The sequence below is a fragment of the Haematobia irritans genome, chromosome 2 (assembly GCF_050003625.1).
Source record: "Haematobia irritans isolate KBUSLIRL chromosome 2, ASM5000362v1, whole genome shotgun sequence".
In the NCBI taxonomy this organism is placed as follows: Eukaryota; Metazoa; Arthropoda; class Insecta; order Diptera; family Muscidae; genus Haematobia; species Haematobia irritans.
In genome coordinates this window covers 135,666,303-135,687,313 of record NC_134398.1, presented here as the reverse complement: position 1 = coordinate 135,687,313, position 21,011 = coordinate 135,666,303, and the positions used below count along the sequence as shown (strand labels likewise).

Below are 21,011 nucleotides of genomic sequence, written 5' to 3'. Positions count from 1 at the left end.
TTATTTCCATAGAAAATTTTGTCAACAATTTATTTCTATAGAAAATTATGTCAAAATTTTATTTCTATTGAAAATTTTATCAACATTTTATTTCCATAGAAAATTTTTCAACAATTTATTTCTATAGAAAATTTTGTTAGAACTTTATTTCTATAAACAATTTTGTCAAAATTTTATTTCCATACGAAAAAATTTATTCTTATAGAATATTTTGTCAACAATTTATTTCCATACAAAATTTATTTCTTATTTCTATACAAAAGTTCAATGACTGCTATTTATAATTTTTAGAGTTTAGTTGATATCGAAATGCAGCAAAAAAAGCACAAAAGTGTGAACTTTCTCAACCCTGGTGTAGGATCATAGCAATCATTTATTTATCATTACAAAATAATGACTACAAATAACAAATATTTTCTTATCGTAAAGAAAGTAATTTTCTGAGTGATCACATGGAAACAGCGTTGCCAGAATTGTTTCACCAAAAACCGCTAGATTTGCCCAAAACAAAAGCTAAAAAAATAGCTAGAAAAAAAGTTTTTTTTTTGTATCAAAAGTTACATTTTTGATTGAAATTTAGCAAATTTAAAAGCTTTATTTCACTTAAAATGCATATTATTTTAATTGTATTCATTTTAATTCTACTTCTGTGAGACTATAATAATATTTAAATCATATTAGCTCTGTTTGCGTACTCGATACATTTTGATTACTATCACAAATTTTTACTGGTATTTAGTCCTTCGTTTACATTTCACAGTAAAAACATTTTCCCGAGTAAAAACTTGCAATTATCAGCTGGTTAATCATCAACAAACCCAATTGCACTAGAATTAGAAAATATAAATAACTTTCGTTTTAATTGGTTTAAAACCACTGAATTAATGATAAATTCGTTAACGTGTACACTTCTACTAATTTTACCCAAGAGAATAAAACCCATTCTTACTATCTTGCAAGTTTATACTGAATAACTTTTATTGGAAAATTACCTAAACAAACCTATTGTTGTTCAATTTTCCTAAAAGTAAATCCATTCCATTAACCCTCTAATGCCTCAATTGTTTTACATACACTGAAAAAAAGCATGTCCGTTTCCAAAGATTTTTTACACTAATGATTTTGGAATTTATTCGTTTTTTCAGCTTTTTCTTCATGAGCTAACGACAACTTAAATTTCCAAATTCAGACTCGACTTCAAGTAGAAATTATTCTATGTATACGTTTTTAAAATAAAGTGTTGAAAAACATCTTCTATTTTTGAACGATTTTTTGGTTTGTGGTCAAGATACAAAAACTCCACAAATTTAAAGACTTTTTCTTTAATTTTAAGAATTTTTTAGAATTGACCCTAGCCTTCTTTCATGTAAAGATACCCATTTTGAAGTTGAATCACTTAACTATAAGGAAAAAACGACTTTATCAACTTTTGGACAAGGAAAAAAGTTTATATAAGAGAAATGCACAAATGCTATTATAACTAAAATTAGCGTTCGTATTTTAAGGACATGAACTCTTTGTCCTGACGACAATACTTTTTCAGCATACAAAGCAGTTCACATCTACTATTTTAATTTATTAATATCATAATAAATTTAGAATACAGTAGAATTCGGTTATAGCGACCGCCAAGGGACCGAAATTATGCGTCGTTATAACCGAACGTCGTTGTATCCAAATAAGTGTACACAATATTTTTAATTTTTATACCCTCCATCATAGGATGGGGGTATATTAACTTTGTCATTCCGTTTGTAACACATCGAAATATTGCTCTAAGACCCCATAAAGTGTATATATTCTGGGTCGTGGTGAAATTCTGAGTCGATCTAAGCATGTCCGTCCGTCCGTCCGTCTGTTGAAATCACGCTAACTTCCGAACGAAACAAGCTATCGACTTGAAACTTGGCACAAGTAGTTGCTATCGATGTAGGTCGGATGGTATTGAAAATGGGCCATATCGGTCCACTTTTACGTATAGCCCCCATATAAAGGGACCCTCAGATTTGGCTTGTGGAGCCTCTAACAGAAGCATATTTTATCCGATCCGGCTGAATTTTGGTACATGGTGTTGGTATATGGTCTCTAACAACCATGCAAAAATTGGTTTACATCGGTCCATAATTATATATAGCCCCCATATAAACCGATCCCCAGATTTGGTTTGCGAAGTCTCCAAGAGAAGCAAATTTCATCCAATCCGGTTGTAATTTGGAGCATGGTGTTAGTATATGATCTTTAGCATCCGTGCCAGAATTGGTCCATATCGGTCCATAATTATATATAGCCCCCATATAAACCGATCCCCAGATTTGGCTTGCGGAGCCTAAAAGAGAAGCAAATTTCATCCGATCCGGCTGAAATTTTGTACATGGTGTTGGTATATGGTCTCTAACAAACATGCAAAAATTGGTTCACATCGGTCCATAATTATATATAGCTCCCATATAAACCGATCCCCAGATTTGGCTGGCGGAGCCTCTAAGAGAAGCAAATTCCATCCGATCCGGCTGAAATTTGGTACATGATGTTGGTATATGGTCTCTAACAACCATGCATAAATTGGTTCATATCAGTCCTTAATTATATATAGCCCCCATATAAACCGATCCCCAGATTTGGCTTGTGGAGCCTCTAAGAGAAGCAAACTGCATCCGATGCGGCTGAAATTTCGTATATGGTGTTAGTATATGGTCTCTAACAACCATACAAAAATTGGTCCACATCGGTTCATAATTATATATAGCCCCCATATAAACCGATCCCCAGATTTGGTTTGCGAAGTCTCCAAGAGAAGCAAATTTCATCCAATCCGGTTGTAATTTGGAGCATGGTGTTAGTATATGATCTTTAGCATCCGTGCCAGAATTGGTCCATATCGGTCCATAATTATATATAGCCACCGTGGTGCAATGGTTAACATGCCCGCCTTGCATACACAAGGTCGTGGGTTCGATTCCTGCTTCGACCGAACACCAAAAAGTTTTTCAGCGGTGGATTATCCCACCTCAGTAATGCTGGTGACATTTCTGAGGGTTTAAAAACTTCTCAAAGTGGTTTCACTGCAATGTGGAACGCCGTTCGGACTCGGCGATAAAAAGGAGGTCCCTTGTCATTGAGCTTAACATGGAATCGGGCAGCACTCAGTGATAAGAGAGAAGTACACCAATGTGGTATCACAATGGACTGAATAGTCTAAGTGAGCCTGATACATCGGGCTGCCACCTAACCTAACCTAACCTAACATATATATAGCCCCCATATAAAACATTCTCTAGATTTGACCTCCAGAGCCTCTTGGAGGAGCAAAATTCATCCGATCCTGTTCAAATTAGGAACGTGGTGTTAGTATATGGTCGCTAACAACCATACCAAAATTGGTCCAATCACACAAAAATTAATCCATATCGGTTCATTATCATCGTTGCCACTAGAGCCAAAACTAATCTACCAAAATTTTATTCGGTTCATAATCATGGTTGCCACTCGAGCCAAAAATAATCTACCAAGATTTTATTTCTATAGAAAATTTTATCAAAAGTTTATTTCTATAGAAAATTTTGTTAAAATTTTATTTTTGTAGAAATTTTTGTCAAAATTTTCTTTCTATAGAAAATTTTGTCAAAATTTTGTCAAAATTTTGTCAAAATTGTATGTATACTTTTTCAAACTGAATTATATACGTATAGGATCGATCTTTTTTGATTTAATATATACCACGTATGGACTTACATACAATTTAGAAGATGGTGTTAGGAGGTTTTAAGATACCTTGCCATAGGCAAGCGTTACCGCAACTTAAGTAATTCGATTGTGGATGGCAGTGTTTAGATGAAGTTTCTACGCAATCCATGATGGAGGGTACATAAGCTTCGGCCTGGCCGAACTTACGGCCGTATATACTTGTTTTTTTTTTTTATCATGTATATTCAAATTTATTGAGATTGCAAATAGTTTAGAAATGTGGTTTTTTTTCTATTTACAAGAATTTCTTTTAATAATTTACTTTCAATAATTTTAACGGAACTATATACACTCTCTGATATATCAGAACCCCCAAATCGTAAATACTGTTTTAATGTGTGTCCTAGTTGGAATTTTGATTGGCTCATCTTTGTCATCTTGTTCATTATCGCTGTGAGTTTCATCATTTTCTTTTGTGTTCTCCACTATTTCTCTCAATGAAGGCTCTTCTGATATCACGACGTTGTCATCGATATTTACGAACTCATCCCAGTCCTGGTTTGAACTCTAACTCATCCAAAACTGGTTTGAATATTTTTTTCTTTGTCATTTGCACCTCTGTTTGGGATAGTCGAAAACAAATTCTGTGATTCCCCGCAGTATATGTTTCTTTATTTAGTATTGGCTGACGACAAAAAATGGAATGAAAAAATAAAAATTAGTACACAGAACTTACATCGTCGTTATAACCGAATGTCCATTCCAAAGCAGACGTTCAAATTGGTCGTTAAAAGCAGATGGTCGCTAAAACCGGAGTCGTTCTAAGCGAACGCTTGCGCATGTACAAACTATTAAGAACCAAACTAGCTTTGAAAATCCGTCGTTATAAACGGATGGTCGTTATAACCGAGGTCGCTATAAATGCATTCTACTGTATTATAATAACATAAAAAGGATAAACAAGTCAAATGCTAATATTCTAAATGTAATGTTTCAATTGAGCTTTGAAATATGTGGAAAACCTTATTCTGGCAACAAGGCTTAGATAGAAAACGCCGTTTTATCCATATTTCAATAGAAACATGTTGAAAATAAAAAAAAAAAAAACAAAAATAGCTAAAACGGTTATGGAAAAAGCCAGAAAAACAAAAAAAAAAAAAACAAATCTAGCGGGAAAATAGCTAAATTGGCAACGCTGCATGGAAATAATCATCATAAAGGTCATAAACTTTCTTTTAATTAAAATTTCATTATTTTGTCATTAATTTAGGTAGCGCAATTTTTAATAGGACGCAAATAGTTTTTTCGGTATTTCAGAATACACAACAAATATATTGACGACGTGTTAGTACTCAAGAAAATTTTAAACTATTCGGTGGCAGTAAGTCGTTATTATCAGTAAGTCGTTATAGACTTACTAATTTGACCACGACCCAGAACATATATACTTAAGGGAGTCTGAGACCAATATTTCGATGTATTACAAGCAGAATAACCAACAAAACCTCATCCTGTGGTTGAGGGAATAAAAATACTCTGCCCTCGCAGGTTTTAAAAATGTTTAAAATGGCAAATTACAAAAAATTGGCACCCTCATGCCTATATACGCATAATTTGCAATTATTTTACACATTTTCATCTTCCCAAATCAGTGATCGGAAGTTTAAAATATTTTTCTAGAAATATTACAAAATTGTGAATTTATCCTTAAAACTGACCAAAATATCAAAAAATTTCCACTCTCTTCTTCTCATATATGAATAATTTTCATTTCTTCTACGTACTCTACCCTTTCCAAATCAGTAGCGGGATTTTTTCAAAAAGTCAAAAATAGTTTTATAGAACTCTTACAAATTTTTAAGAGTTTTTCCCTAAAAATATAAATAAAACAAGTAAGTAAAGTAGAAAGTCCGGCCGGGCCGACTATATCATACCCTAAACCACCATTACAGAATTAGTAATCATAAGCATTTGTGGGGTAACATACATGTCTATGGGTGCTTTGTGTCAATCTGACTATAGCTCATAGTCAATGTTGCCAGGGAAAATGTTCGGTTTACCCTACAAGGACAAACAAAGTTCCCTACTTTCCTATACATTCCCAAACAATTTCCCTACTATATTTTTCGTTAAATTTAAAAAAATTTACAAAACAAAAATGGTTCTAAGTACTTTATTATCTTAAAAGATGAATATGCAAAATTCTACCCAACTTAGTAATCTTTTTTGTTAAATCTTTAGAAAAATAAAATTTTGGAAATAGTTTCTATAAACAAATTTTTGTGAGAAATTTTTCTATAGAAATAAAATTTTGAGACAAAATTCCACAGAAATAAAATTTTGAGAAAATTTTTTATAGAAATAATATTTTGAAAAAAATTTCTATAGAAATACAATTTTGACAAAATGTTCTATAAAAATAAAATGTTGACAAAATTTTCTACAGGAATAAAGTTTACACACATTGTTAAAGATCAAGCTTTGCCGGCGTCTAATTTCCTCCTCTAGAGCCACCAAAATGTAAAAATTATTACAAATAGGGAATTTCCCCTACTTCTAGCAACACTGGCTGTGTTGATATTGCACCTATGGAGTTAGTATGCCACTAATATTGAACCCATTATTAAACAAGTATATACGGCCGTAAGTTCGGCCAGGCCGAAGCTTATGTACCCTCCATCATGGATTGCGTAGAAACTTCATCTAAACACTGCCATCCACAATCGAATTACTTAAGTTGCGGTAACGCTTGCCGATGGCAAGGTATCTTAAAACCTCCTAACACCATCTTCTAAATTGTATGTAAGTCCATACGTGGTATATATTAAATCAAAAAAGATTGATCCTATACGTATATAATTCAGTTTGACAAAGTATACATACAATTTTGACAAAATTTTGACAAAATTTTCTATAGAAAGAAAATTTTGACAAAAATTTCTACAAAAATAAAATTTTAACAAAATTTTCTATAGAAATAAACTTTTGATAAAATTTTCTATAGAAATAAAATCTTGGTAGATTATTTTTGGCTCGAGTGGCAACCATGATTATGAACCGAATAAAATTTTGGTAGATTAGTTTTGGCTCTAGTGGCAACGATGATAATGAACCGATATGGATTAATTTTTGTGTGATTGGACCAATTTTGGTATGGTTGTTAGCGACCATATACTAACACCACGTTCCTAATTTGAACCGGATCGGATGAATTTTGCTCCTCCAAGAGGCTCTGGAGGTCAAATCTAGAGAATGTTTTATATGGGGGCTATATATATGTTAGGTTAGGTTAGGTGGCAGCCCGATGTATCAGGCTCACTTAGACTATTCAGTCCATTGTGATACCACATTGGTGTACTTCTCTCTTATCACTGAGTGCTGCCCGATTCCATGTTAAGCTCAATGACAAGGGACCTCCTTTTTATCGCCGAGTCCGAACGGCGTTCCACATTGCAGTGAAACCACTTTGAGAAGTTTTTAAACCCTCAGAAATGTCACCAGCATTACTGAGGTGGGATAATCCACCGCTGAAAAACTTTTTGGTGTTCGGTCGAAGCAGGAATCGAACCCACGACCTTGTGTATGCAAGGCGGGCATGTTAACCATTGCACCACGGTGGCTATATATAATTATGGACCGATATGGACCAATTCTGGCACGGATGCTAAAGATCATATACTAACACCATGCTCCAAATTACAACCGGATTGGATGAAATTTGCTTCTCTTGGAGACTTCGCAAACCAAATCTGGGGATCGGTTTATATGGGGGCTATATATAATTATGAACCGATGTGGACCAATTTTTGTATGGTTGTTAGAGACCATATACTAACACCATATACGAAATTTCAGCCGCATCGGATGCAGTTTGCTTCTCTTAGAGGCTCCACAAGCCAAATCTGGGGATCGGTTTATATGGGGGCTATATATAATTAAGGACTGATATGAACCAATTTATGCATGGTTGTTAGAGACCATATACCAACATCATGTACCAAATTTCTGCCGGATCGGATGCAATTTGCTTCTCTTAGAGGCTCCGCCAGCCAAATCTGGGGATCGGTTTATATGGGAGCTATATATAATTATGGACCGATGTGAACCAATTTTTGCATGTTTGTTAGAGACCATATACCAACACCATGTACAAAATTTCAGCCGGATCGGATGAAATTTGCTTCTCTTTTAGGCTCCGCAAGCCAAATCTGGGGATCGGTTTATATGGGGGCTATATATAATTATGGACCGATGTGGACCAATTTTTGCATGGTTGTTAGAGACCATATACCAACACCATGTACCAAATTTCAGCCGGATCGGATGAAATTTGCTTCTCTTTTAGGCTCCGCAAGCCAAATCTGGGGATCGGTTTATATGGGGGCTATATATAATTATGGACCGATGTAAACCAATTTTTGCATGGTTGTTAGAGACCATATACCAACACCATGTACCAAATTTCAGCCGGATCGGATAAAATATGCTTCTGTTAGAGGCTCCACAAGCCAAATCTGAGGGTCCCTTTATATGGGGGCTATACGTAAAAGTGGACCGATATGGCCCATTTTCAATACCATCCGACCTACATCGATAGCAACTACTTGTGCCAAGTTTCAAGTCGATAGCTTGTTTCGTTCGGAAGTTAGCGTGATTTCAACAGACGGACGGACGGACGGACATGCTTAGATCGACTCAGAATTTCACCACGACCCAGAATATATATACTTTATGGGGTCTTAGAGCAATATTTCGATGTGTTACAAACGGAATGACAAAGTTAATATACCCCCATCCTATGATGGAGGGTATAAAAAGAGACAATCGTTAAATTAGTGTGGGTAATAAATACAAATTTGTAAAAATCGAGCAATATTCTTATGTAAGAGCTACAAGTACGAATAAGTACGATCGGCTAGTACATCAAAATTTGAAATTTGAGTAAAATTGGTTAATAAATAAGAGTACTAAAGGGTGATAGGTCAAAATTTGGCCAAGGGAAAACGCGTGTAAATCGGTGAAATCCTTTATTTAAAAAATTAAATTTCTTTTTCAAGTTCAATTAGTATAAAATTCAGGAAAAATATTCAGTTAGGCTTTCGCTTTTCCAAATCCGAATTGCCAGGCCTCACGCTTGACACCTGCCATCAGATTTTGTACAGCCACCTTGTCCACCTTCTTCGCCGCAAAAAGCCAGTTCGCCTTGAACTGCTGCTCGTCCTTAGCAGTTTTTTTGGTCTTCTTTAGGTTCCGCTTGACAATAGCCCAGTATTTCTCAATTGGGCGGAGCTTGGCGTCCACTCCATGGCCTTTTTACCGTAATGGCAAGATGCCAAATCCGGCCAAAACAGTACGGAACAACCGTGTTTCTTCAGGAAAGGCAGCAGACGTTTATCCAAACACTCTTTCACGTAAATTTCTTGGTTGACACTCCCGGAAGCTATGAAAATGATGCTTTTCAAGCCACAGGTACAGATGGCTTGTCAAACCAGATATTTCTTTGCGAACTTTGACAGTTTTATGTGCTTGAAAATATCTGCTACCTTTCCCCTTCCTTTTGCCATATAAAACTCCTGTCCCGGAAGTTGCTTGTAGTCGGCTTTGACGTAGGTTTCGTCGTCCATTACCACGCAGTCAAACTTCGTCAGCATCGTCGTGTACAGCTTCCGGGATCGCGCTTTGGCCGTCGTATTTTGTTTATCATCGCGATTTGGAGTCACTACCTTCTTGTAAGTCGATAGTCCGGCTCGTTGTTTGGCTCGATGCACGGTTGTAGACGATACACCCAGTTTATTTGTGGCATCTCGGAGAGAGAGGTTAGGGTTTCGCTTGAAACTACCGGCAACTCTCTTTGTCGTCTCAGCGGCTTCCGGTTTTCGATTTCCCCCCGATCCACACTTCCTGGCTGTCGACAAACGTTCCCCAAACACTTTAATTACATTTTTAATGGTTGATTTGGCAACTTTTAGCGATTTTACCAGCTTTGCGTGCGAGTAGCTCGCATTTTCGCGATGTGCGAGCAAAATTTTGATACGCTGCTCTTCTTGCTTGGACGGCATTTTGACAACTGAAGAGTAAAATCCAAAATGAGGGGTGCTCAGGGTTTTTAAATGCAAAACTGAAAGAAATACGTCAAGTTTATGTTGACCAAATTTTGACCGTATCACCCTTTATGGCCAAATTTTGGAAAATCGAGCCTATATATGGAAGCTATATCTAAATCTGAACCAATTTGCATAATATTTCGCTGGTTTGATTAATACCACAAAAGGTTACCTTGTGCAAGATTTGAGTAAGATCAGTTAAGAAATGAGGCCTGTATGGTCAAACATAAGGTTATTAGGGGCGAATTTTTCAAAATCGGGTGATACATATATGGGAGCTATATCTACATGTGAACCGATTTCGATGAAATTTTGCACATATAGTTAGTACTATAGAGGACTGGATCTAGCCAAATTTTAGTAAGATCGGTTAATAAATAAGGGTTCTATGGCAAAATTTGGGAAAAATCGGGCTATACATATATATGGGAGCTATATCTAAATCTGAACCGATTTCGATGATTTTTTGCACATATAGTTAGTGCTATAGAAGACTACATTTAGTCAAATTTGGGTAAGATCGGTTGATAAATAAGGGTTTTATAGTCAAATTTATAAAAATCGGGCGGTACATATATATGGGAGCTATAGCTAAATCTGAACCGATTTCGATGATTTTTTGCACATATAGTTAGTGCTATAGAAGATTATATTTAGCCAACTTTGAGTAAGATCGGTTGATAAATAAAAATTTGGGAAAATCGGGCGATACATATATATGAGAGCTATATCTAAATCTGAACCGATTTGGATGAAATTTTGCAGACTTGAAGGGCGATGGAAAAGTTTACCTTTTGCCAAATTTGGTGACGATCCGTTTGAAAAAACGCACAACGTGACCCCATTTGTCGAAATCGGGCGATACATATATATGGGAGCTATATCTAAATTTGATCCGATTTCTTCCAAATTCAATAGCGTTCGTCCTTGTGCCCAACAAACTCCCTGTACCAAATTTCATCAAAATCGGTTAATAATTGCGACCGGAATCCTGTGAACAACAAATACATGGACAGACGGGCGGACGGACACCAAGCTCTAGATCGACTCAGGAGGTGATTCTGAGTCGATCGGTATATATTTTATGGGGTCTAAAATCAATATTTCTGGTAGGCACATTTTTTGGCCGATCAAACTTATTACACCCTGACCACTATGTGGTTTAGGGTATAAATATTCATCAATTTAGTTTAGCCAATTTATTTCCATTAAGTTAAATTTTTGTTTAAAATAATAAAATTTACTTGCTTCAGTAAAAAATCTTAAACTGAAAGCAGTTAGGAATAGTTCATTATCTAGAATAAGGCATGGAATTTTACTAATACTGTTTTCTTCGCTGGGTATAAGAATTTACTACTGAACAAGAAAATCTTATTCACTGATAACGAACCATTCGTAAAAATAAACAAAAACCGTACTAAAACCAAGTTTCATCAAATTTAGTAAAATTTCTTATAAAATGATAATTCTGACTTCCTTTATTGTAGAAAGCTTATCATACATACGAATAACACTTGGCATAGAAAAATATTTTAGTTCATTCGTACTAAGAAGTATTCAATCCTTACAAAACTTAAGGAAACACGCTTGTTAGAATATAGAAAATTTTCCTATATTTCTTTTATCTACCTGTAATCGATAACTGTCATCGATGTATGTATGTTTGCGCGTGGGTCGTTTTTTTAGTTGGAATCGCGTTGTTATGGTATACGGAGGGATTGTTAAAAAAATAATATAGTAAAATAATATAATAAATAACAAATAAAATATATAAAATATTTGTTATTTTAAATTAGCGAAAAAAATTATGTTCGTAATGGTGTATAAAAAAAGAAAACAGAATAACAACCCCTTCATTCGTCTTCATTTTGGAATCTTTAATTAACAGGTAACATTCAGTGACGCTAACCATTTGTAAAAAAAATGGTTTATGATTTTTTATATTTGTAGGTATTGAAATTGTAAAAGGAGGACAAACTCGTTACGCAACAACTTATTAAACGTGAAAGGTACACGAAGAAGGAAAAATGCGTTTTACAGTTGATGACATTACATGGAAATTGGAAATAGTGGAATAATAAACTAATATTTCAAGGCCAGTCGATGCTGTTGATTCTTAATAAATATATTTAATATATTAATAAAACGTGTATTTTATTGAAGAAAAAATTGCCTATATAAATAAATAAAATTGCCCGGTTCCAAAGATTTTGTCTTTACTTTAAAAAATTTGGTATTGATTCCGAGCCAAAGATGCTGAGAATACAAGTAAGGATACTTTTAAGACACAATTCCCTTTTAAATTTGAGTTTTGTGTACTTGCTTCTAGGAAGCAAATTTTAATTTGTTGCTTTTTCAGCCTTTTTTCTTCATATCCTAATAAAATCCTTTAAAAACGAGTTAACGACAACTTTATTTCCCGAATTAAGACTCGACTTCCAATAGACATTATGCTATGTTTCAAGTAAAAAGCATCTTTAAAATAAAGTGTTGAAAAACATGTCCTATATTTGAACGATTTTTTGCTTTGTAGTCAAGATGCAAAAAGGGAACAAATTTAAAGACAATTTCATTAAATTTAAAGAATTTTTCTGAATTATTAAAGTCAAGTTGACCTTAACACAAACAGTTTTTCTTTCATGTTATGATACCCATTTTTAAGTCAAATCACTTAATTATAAGGACAATACGACTTCATTGAAAAGTTTATCGACTTTTGGACAAGGAAAAAACTTTATATTAGAGAAATGGGTCTTCTATGCTAAGCAAAATTTGCATTCGTATTTTAAAGACATGAAATCTTTGACCTCACGACAATATTTTTTTCAGTGCACAAATATGTAAGATTTGTCCCAATGAATGAAAAAAGTTCAATAAAATCATTCCATATATGAATTCAATTCAGTTAAATTTTTTCATTCTGTAGTATAGTGGTACATAAATATAAGAAAATATTAACTAATATATGGAATGCATTCTACCTAATTTCAACGAAAATCACATTGTTCAAAAAAATAAAAATGTCTTTGGCGCTATACGAAGTTCAACTTTCTTCACAATTAGTTCATTTTAACTTTAAGAAGGGGTCACTTTTTTCTGGGTGTACTCAAATTGTCCTATATATCGAATACATATTTATCGCCCGATAAATCATAAGGATATATATTTGAAGGAGTTGAGATGGCAACACAAATTGTGGTCTACATAGTTGTGAAGGGTATAATATAGTCACCCACGCCCGACTTTAGACTTTACTTACTTGTTATACCCTCCACCATAGGATGGAGGGTATATTAACTTTGTCATTCCGTTTGTAACACATCGAAATATTGCTCTCAGAACCCATAAAGTATATATATTCTGGGTCGTGGTAAAGTTTTGAGTCGATCTAAGCATGTCCGTCCATCTGTTGAAATCACGCTAACTTCCGAACGAAACAAGCTATCGACTTGAAACTTGGCACAAGTAGTTGTTATTGATGTAGGTCGGATGGTATTTAAAATGGGCCATATCGGACCACTTTTACGTATAGCCCCCATATAAACCGACGCTCAGATTTGGCTTGCGGAGCCTCTTGGAGGAGCAAAACTCATCCGATCCGGTTGAAATTTGGTACATGCTGTTAGTATATGGTCTCTAACAACCGTGCCTCTTGACCTCCGGGGCCTCTTGAAGGAGCAACTTTCATCCGATCCAGTTCCAAAGTGGGACGTAGTGTTAGTATATGGTCTCTAACAAACATGCAACAATTGGTCCATATCGGTCCATAATTATATGTAGCCCCCATATAAACCGATCCCCAGATTTGACCTCCGGTGCCTCTTGGAGGAGCAAAATTCATCCAATCCGGCTAAAATTTGGTACGTGGTGTTAGTATATGGTATTTAACAAGCATGAAAAAATTAGTCTATATCGGTCCATAATCATATATAGCCGCCAAATAAACCTATCCCCAGATTTGATTTTGGAGCCTCTTGGAGGAGCAAATTTCATCCGATTCGAATATAACCATAGCGATAGGCGGTAGGCGAAACATTTTTGCCGCAACGGCAAATACAATAAGCTTGACGGCGAATAATTCCCTTTTTTACGCTTCCTAGCGTTTTTGTTGTCAATACAGCACGCTTTGACAATATTAAACAATGAAGTTGAATAAAAACATACAATGGCTTGTTATTTGTTGAGTTATTTCAAGAAAAAATAATCTACACGTGTCCAGGCAACAGCAATTCCTAGTGGTGAGTTAAAAAAAAATTGATAAGCGATGGCAACACTATACCGGTTTTCGCCAAGGAGTTAGAATAAGTTTTAATTTAGCGACACGCTGCTAGCCGTCACGGTATTCCGTCGCGGATTTTGGGCTTCCCATAAGAAATACACGTAAATAAGTGTTCTCCTACCGCCTATCGCTATGGTTATATTTACACACTCAGTGGAAAGTTTGTATTTTCTTTAAATATATTAACACTAACAACCATGCAAGATTTTATCCATATCGGTCCATAATTAAATATAGCCCCCATATAAACCGATTCCCAGATTTGACCTTCCGGTTTAAATTTGGTACAGTGTGCTAGTATATGGACGCTAACAACCATGCCAAATTTGGTTCATATCGATCTATAGTTATATATGTTATAGCCCGCAGATAAACCGATCCTCAATCACACAAAAAAATTGGTCCATATCGGTTCGTAATTGTATATAGCCCGCATATAAAGCGATTCCCCATATATCAATTCTGGCTCTCTAATTGCCGCGCAAAAGTTCATATTGGTTCATATTTATTGGTAGACTTCTCTATATATACCGGTCAATAACTGAATTATATACGTGTTTAATCTGTTTTTTTGTCTAATATAAACCACATATAGACTAACTTACAATTTGGAAGACGATGTCAAGAAGTTCTAAGATACCTTGCCATAGGTAGGTATTACCACAACCCAAGTAATTCGATTGTGGATGACAGTCTTTGGTAGAAGTTGCTACGCAATCCATGGTGGAGGATACATTAGATTCGGCCTGGCCTAACTTACGGCCGTTTGTAATTGTCTTTTTAATTGGAACTATCATGATAAAATTTTGGCCTAACAAAAACTATATTTACAAAATCTCTCTAAGATTCCAGGTGTGTAATGTAGAGTATTTATGAGTCGCCCCAAACCACACCTTATACCCATTTAGACTTTCTTATTCAAACTTTTCCTACGAGATGTGAACATGGAATATGTGGTTAATACCTAAACACGTTGATGTCTGAAAAGTAAGCCTACGAACTAGTGAATAGGTGACTGAGTGAGTGAATGATTGATTGATTGGCAGCATGAAGTGCTTTTTATTGGTGTTATTGTAAAAATAAGTGAATGATGCGCTCCTTTGAGTGGAGCCATTGTGGCTGATAGTGGTGGTGGTGTCTGTGGTTCGTGTTGATGACTTTGTGTCCATGCTGGTGGCGATAGTTGAAGATGTTGTTGCTGTTGTTGTTGATAATGCATTGGCGATGAGAATGATGTAGCGAACTATTGCAGATGTTATTGTTGTCGTATCATAGGCTTCGATGATTACGATGTCGATGATGGTAATGGTGTTGGTGGTGGTGGTGGCGATGATGATGAGATAGTTGTTGGCGTTTATGGTATTGTTGTATTAATGTTTTTACACATCTTTATTGTTGTTGTTATTGTTTTTAATAAAACTTCAATTTTAACATCGTGGTGATTGTGTTGTTACCATCTAGGAGTATAGCTAAGCATTCGATACGCATATCTCACATAAAAGCTTAACTCATTATTGATTGGAGCTCTTTTTCTGTTGTCGGGGGGAAATGATAGTCTCAAGCATTTTCTGTTGTTGTTGTTTTTGTTTGCAGCAATTAAATGCTGCTTTTTGTAGAACAACACTGTTAGAAAAATATGTTTTTCATATGTTCCGATATAAACAAAATGTGTTTCGGGCACAATTTTTAAACACAATACATTTAAGTACAAACATGTAATGTTCCTAAACTAACACAAAATGTTTGGGACACATATGTTAATATGTTAGAATATATTATGTTTGGGGCATGAATATTTCATAAAAATAATATGTGTGAATGTAAACATATATAAATTTACAAATTTCGAGTAAACATATATATGTTGGGATACTTGATTCAGAGAGCGACAGAGAGAGAGAGTTAGTATAGAGAAAGAAATAGAGATGGAAACCGGGAGGGTTGAATAAAAAGATATCAACATAACACAACGAGAGAATGAAATGAGAGCAATTTCTGTGAAACCGCTTGTATGTTGTTTCCGAAAACTGTTTCATGATGAGGCCAAAAATTTAATATGCTTAAGTCTAAATATTATTTAATTTGAATATTAGAATGAATATTCGGAACCAAGAGAATAGACATTTGAAAAAAAACAGCATATTTGTATTACAGAAAAAGATGCGAAGAACTCAAAAATTTCGTGGAAGTGAAAATTATGTGAGGGAATGAGCACAATCTTCTTTGGGGAATTCTTTCAAGCATATACTATTTTTGGACTCAAAATGCTTCCAAACATATAATATGCTCACATAAAACGAACATATTAATGTTTCGACAGTATCCAATAATATATGTGCTTCCTGCAAAATATGTTTGGAACATATGTTAGAGAAGCGATTTTTTTTGAGGGTGAATGAATGGTGATGTGGGTATATGTGTGTGCGTATGAGAATCTCTGACTTTATAGATGAGAGCTTCATTAATATGCCTGTCCTTACTTAGGAATTCGTTAAATATTCCCTTTGTAATTTGTAGCCATAGTCACGGCCGAAAATACAAAAAAAAAAAACTTGCAAAAAAAGATGATGCACGATTTTATACTTAATTCCTTGGGGCCATCATTCGTTGTATATATTTCGTTTTATTTCTGTATTATTTTTTCATCCTTTTTTGATCATTCCATATCTCATCTAAGCTTGAGGCTAAAAATATGAGCTCTTTGCAACAGGTGGATTTCACAACGCCTAAACATGGATAAAAAAAAACAACAGAGTTCAACACTACAAGAAATCATCAATGTTATCCCCGCCATCATTTCTAAATTGCCATAGAACTCAAAAGAATTAAATTTACAGTGGCTCACATTGTCATGATATTTATTACAATAAACTCAAAGCGGAAATAGGGTTTAAGTGTAAATGAGAGAGATCTAAACGAAATCACAACCTCTCATAGAAGAAACAATGAAAATGGTAGTCTCCTTAACCCTTTCATGACCGAAATTTTTTCCGGTGAGCGAAAATCATTTTCATTAATGAATATTGGTTGCCTGTGAAGTTTCAAGTCGCTCCACTACCCCTTCCTAGAGATATCAGATGTTGCTCGTGAACAAACGTTGACAATAATGATAAAGAATGATAAAGATTTAGCATCGCAAATAAAATTGCTCAGGAAAAACATTGGGGCATCACGACAATATTTTTTCGGTGCAGATATATCGTCCATACTTGGATTTAGGTCATGATTTACAGTCCATCAATAAGTGCCTAGTTTTTTTCTGTTTGAGTCACCCAAACAGACTTAGTTTCCAGTCTCAGATCGTATTTAGACAAACTGTGATTCTGTGTATCCTATCTGGTTTCGTGTTATTACTGAGACTTCCGTCTTAAGGATCTGGGTCCATTACATTTAAACCCTGTCCCATCCTCACCCTAAACTTCAATCCGCCGGTGTACCGATTGTCACCGTCTGGTGTCCGTCCGTGGATCTCAAACTCCATATCCCGTTATATTCCTTATCCTTTTTTACTTCTTTACTACAAAAATACGCATTTAATTCTCTACATACCCTAACCACTGTTCGTATTTCTGAAGGTTACCTGCTAGTCATTATTCCTTAAAAATAACGATTGCGAGAAAACTCTTCTATTTCAGCATAACTTAAACGTGATTTTTATATGATTTTGCTTGAAGCTTTAAAGCATTTAATTTTTTTTCGGAACTCCTTTATAAGCCAAAAGTGTTGTATACACCTTCCTGGCTCACGCAATACCATGCGGAACCTAAGCAATTTAGTATCATCACAAACAAGTGAAGATGGACGAGCAAGCGAAAAGACAAATGGACAGACAAGGGTTTCCTCTTTCAGGTGGTTTTTATCGATCGTTTAGTGGCAGTTCTATTGCTTTTCAATACAAGACGGCTAAGCGAAAAAGGATCCTTCCATCATGAGGTAACATTATCTCGGTTGCTCTCCCTCCAATGGATTTTTATTTGCCTTTGGCTTCTATTTTTTGTGGGTATTGATGTTACTTGACTGCGATTTATTTCACGAGTTTCCAGCAATCGTTGAAACTAAACCAAGACCACGGCCACCACCGACACAAACTTGACCAATAATGATCCCCCTGCCTAACTCATCGTCATTGGAGTTTTTAGTCATGATTGTGCGGCAGCCTGATGCATAGGCGGCTGTGGCGGCAAGTGCGTCTGGTATGTGATAATGGGATGATGGTGGTATGTTGATGATGCATTTGTGTTATTTTTTAGTCATCGCCCCTCGCCTCTTTCGTCTTTTATTCCAGAAGATGTGGCAGAAAAACATACCATCATAAACCTAATCTCTGGGTTTAAAGCAAAATGATTCAAGGTTGTTTTATGTCTTGGTTCTTGTGTTTTTTTGTGGCTTTGGTCTCTCTGGAACCTACCAACAGAACTAACAACCACCATCTCTTTCCGTAATTGTTACTGGTGATGAATGTTTTAAGGGCTTTTTGTACATCTATCTCCATGCACTTGTAAGCCTGACGAAGCCTGGGAATCTTGAAATTTTCTTCAGCATCAGCTTTAAACCCCTGAGGATATTTTGTAGAATGTTTCTGATTTAAAGATTCTTAGATTTTATGCGGGTGTTTTGGACAAATAGGCTTTTTGAATGAAATAGTAGAATAGGAAAAGAGAAAAGACTTTTGTTAACAAACTTATGACTGGTCTCCATTAAGGAAAAAAGTTGCTACAGGCAATTTACGTTGAATGCAATCATATGCTGCAGGTAAGGTCTGCATTTTAATTGCATCTTAAATGAATACATGTCTTTCAAATTAAATTTTAATAAACAATGGTCATGTGGATGAAATTACAAAATAGACTCAGTATAAATTTGTTTACGTATGCTGGCGATCATATATATTAATTTTCAACTATATAATGAACGTAAGAAGAGCTCTATATTGTGCTGTACCTTAAACATAGACCTTAAAGTTCAAGCTCCATATATCTGAAGATCTATTTAAATGTACTTACAACCTAAACCGAAAAATAGTTGGGTAAGAGCGATGCAATGGCTAGCAATTGCTGTACATACCAAGGGTCAATCTCAAAACATGTACCAGTGGTGCTTTCTCCATATTGCTGGTGACATTTTTGATAGATTCAAAGCTTCTCCAAGTGACTTCACTTTAATCTAAAACACCGTTCGGACTGGCCTATAAAAATGAAGGAGCCTTGTCATTGAGCTAAAAATAGAATCGGCTTATACTAATCGATAAGCGAGATACCGCTTGTGGTCCCACATTGGACTGCTTAGACTACGTAACCCTAAAATAAGGGACATCCACTATACTTAACCTAATCTCCAGACATTAAAATGCTTGATAATATGGAAAAGTTCGTTGCTAAGATTTTTCAAATTAATATTGAGATTAAAAAACTTAAGACACAAACGTCATGAAAAGTGCCCCTGAAATTTTCGTTTCTTAAGTCTTTCAACTCATTGTTATATTCAAAAAATTTAAGGAGCAAACTTCATGCACCCACTCGATGAGTTCTTATCTTAAGTCCTTTAAATCATTAAATTATTTTAAGTGAATTTATAAGTGTATTTTAGTGAAATTTTACATAGTTGTACGGATGATAATTAACTTATTTCTATTGCAAAAAAAATATTAAAATAGTTTAGTTATTATTTTTTCATAAATTTGCACTACCCACTGCAATTTTTCTGGGTCGTGGTAAAATTCTGAGTCGATCTAAGCATGTTCGTCCGTCCGTCTGGTAAAAATTACGCTAACTTCCGAACGAAACAAGCTATCGACTTGAAACTTGGCATAAGTAGTTGTTATTGATGTAGGATGGTGTTGCAAATGGGCCATATTGGACCACTTTTACGTATAGCCCCCATATAAACAGACCACCAGATTTGGCTTTCGGATCCTCTTGGAGGAGCAAAATTCTTCCGATGCGGTTGACATTTGGTGCGTGGCGTTAATATATGGTCTCTAACAATCATGCAAAAATTGGTTCATATAAGTCCATAATTATATAAATCCCCCATATAAACCGATCCCCAGATTTGACCTCCGTAGCCTCTTGGAGGAGAAAAATTCATCCGATCCGGTTGAAATTTGGTACGTGGTGTTAGTATATGGTCTCTAAAAACCGTGCAAGAATAGCTTCACATCAGTCCATAATTATATATAGAAGTCATATAAACCGATCCCCAGATTTGACCTCCGGATCCTCTTGGAGGAGCAAAATTCATGCGATTTGGTTGAAACTTGGTACGAGGTGTTGGTATAAGGTCTCTAACAACTATGCAAAAACTGGTCCGTATCAGTTCATAATTATATATAGCCCCCATATAAACCAATACCCAGATTTGTCCTCCGGAGCCTCTTGGAGGAGCAAAATTCATTCTTTGGTACGTGGTGTAATTTCGAATTTCGAAAATTTCGTTCCTCAGAAAAGAAAACTCTTTTTTCAGTGTAGTACTATCGTACACACTGTAATAATTTCGATAAAGCTCCGACTTGTGTAAATGTCACCCGATTTCGAAACCTCAACTGATCATCTATCTTGGCGAGATCTAGACAATATCCTTGTAAAATCACCCCTCATAAGTAGCAACAATTGTAGAAATGCCTCAAACTTACCTATTCCCCTAATACGTTTCGTCCGATTAATTATAAATAATTTTCCGCAATTGCTTATTTTCTTGACTTAAGTTGCAAATATTTCTAATACGTTCTACTAATATTTTGTACCAGCTCGTAAGCCGATTAAAATTTTATCCGAATCGGTTCAGATTTAAACTCATACATGGGAATATAAACCTTTCTATGCTACCAGAATTTGATATTTAAGGAATTACACATTGGAGCAAAGTCAGACGGTGATGACGGAGATGAACACAGCGAGAAGAGCATTTTCTCGCACGGACCATTTGGCATCATTTACTGGTATTAA

At 35.2% G+C, this 21,011-nt stretch overlaps 1 protein-coding gene across 1 annotated transcript in view; it reads right to left on the bottom strand.

The window, feature by feature from the left end:
• Positions 1 to 19,174, bottom strand: part of LOC142225073 (uncharacterized) — a 49,218-nt gene extending 30,044 nt beyond the window's left edge. Inside the window, exons 1-4 of the mRNA XM_075294848.1 lie at positions 19,132 to 19,174; positions 18,785 to 18,843; positions 18,476 to 18,622; positions 15,069 to 15,310 (exon numbers count right to left, since the gene is read on the bottom strand). Of these exons, the coding sequence (XP_075150963.1) occupies positions 15,069 to 15,310; positions 18,476 to 18,622; positions 18,785 to 18,843; positions 19,132 to 19,174 (491 nt within the window). The remainder of the gene's footprint in view (positions 1 to 15,068; positions 15,311 to 18,475; positions 18,623 to 18,784; positions 18,844 to 19,131) is intronic.
• Between the last annotated feature and the right edge of the window lie 1,837 nt (positions 19,175 to 21,011).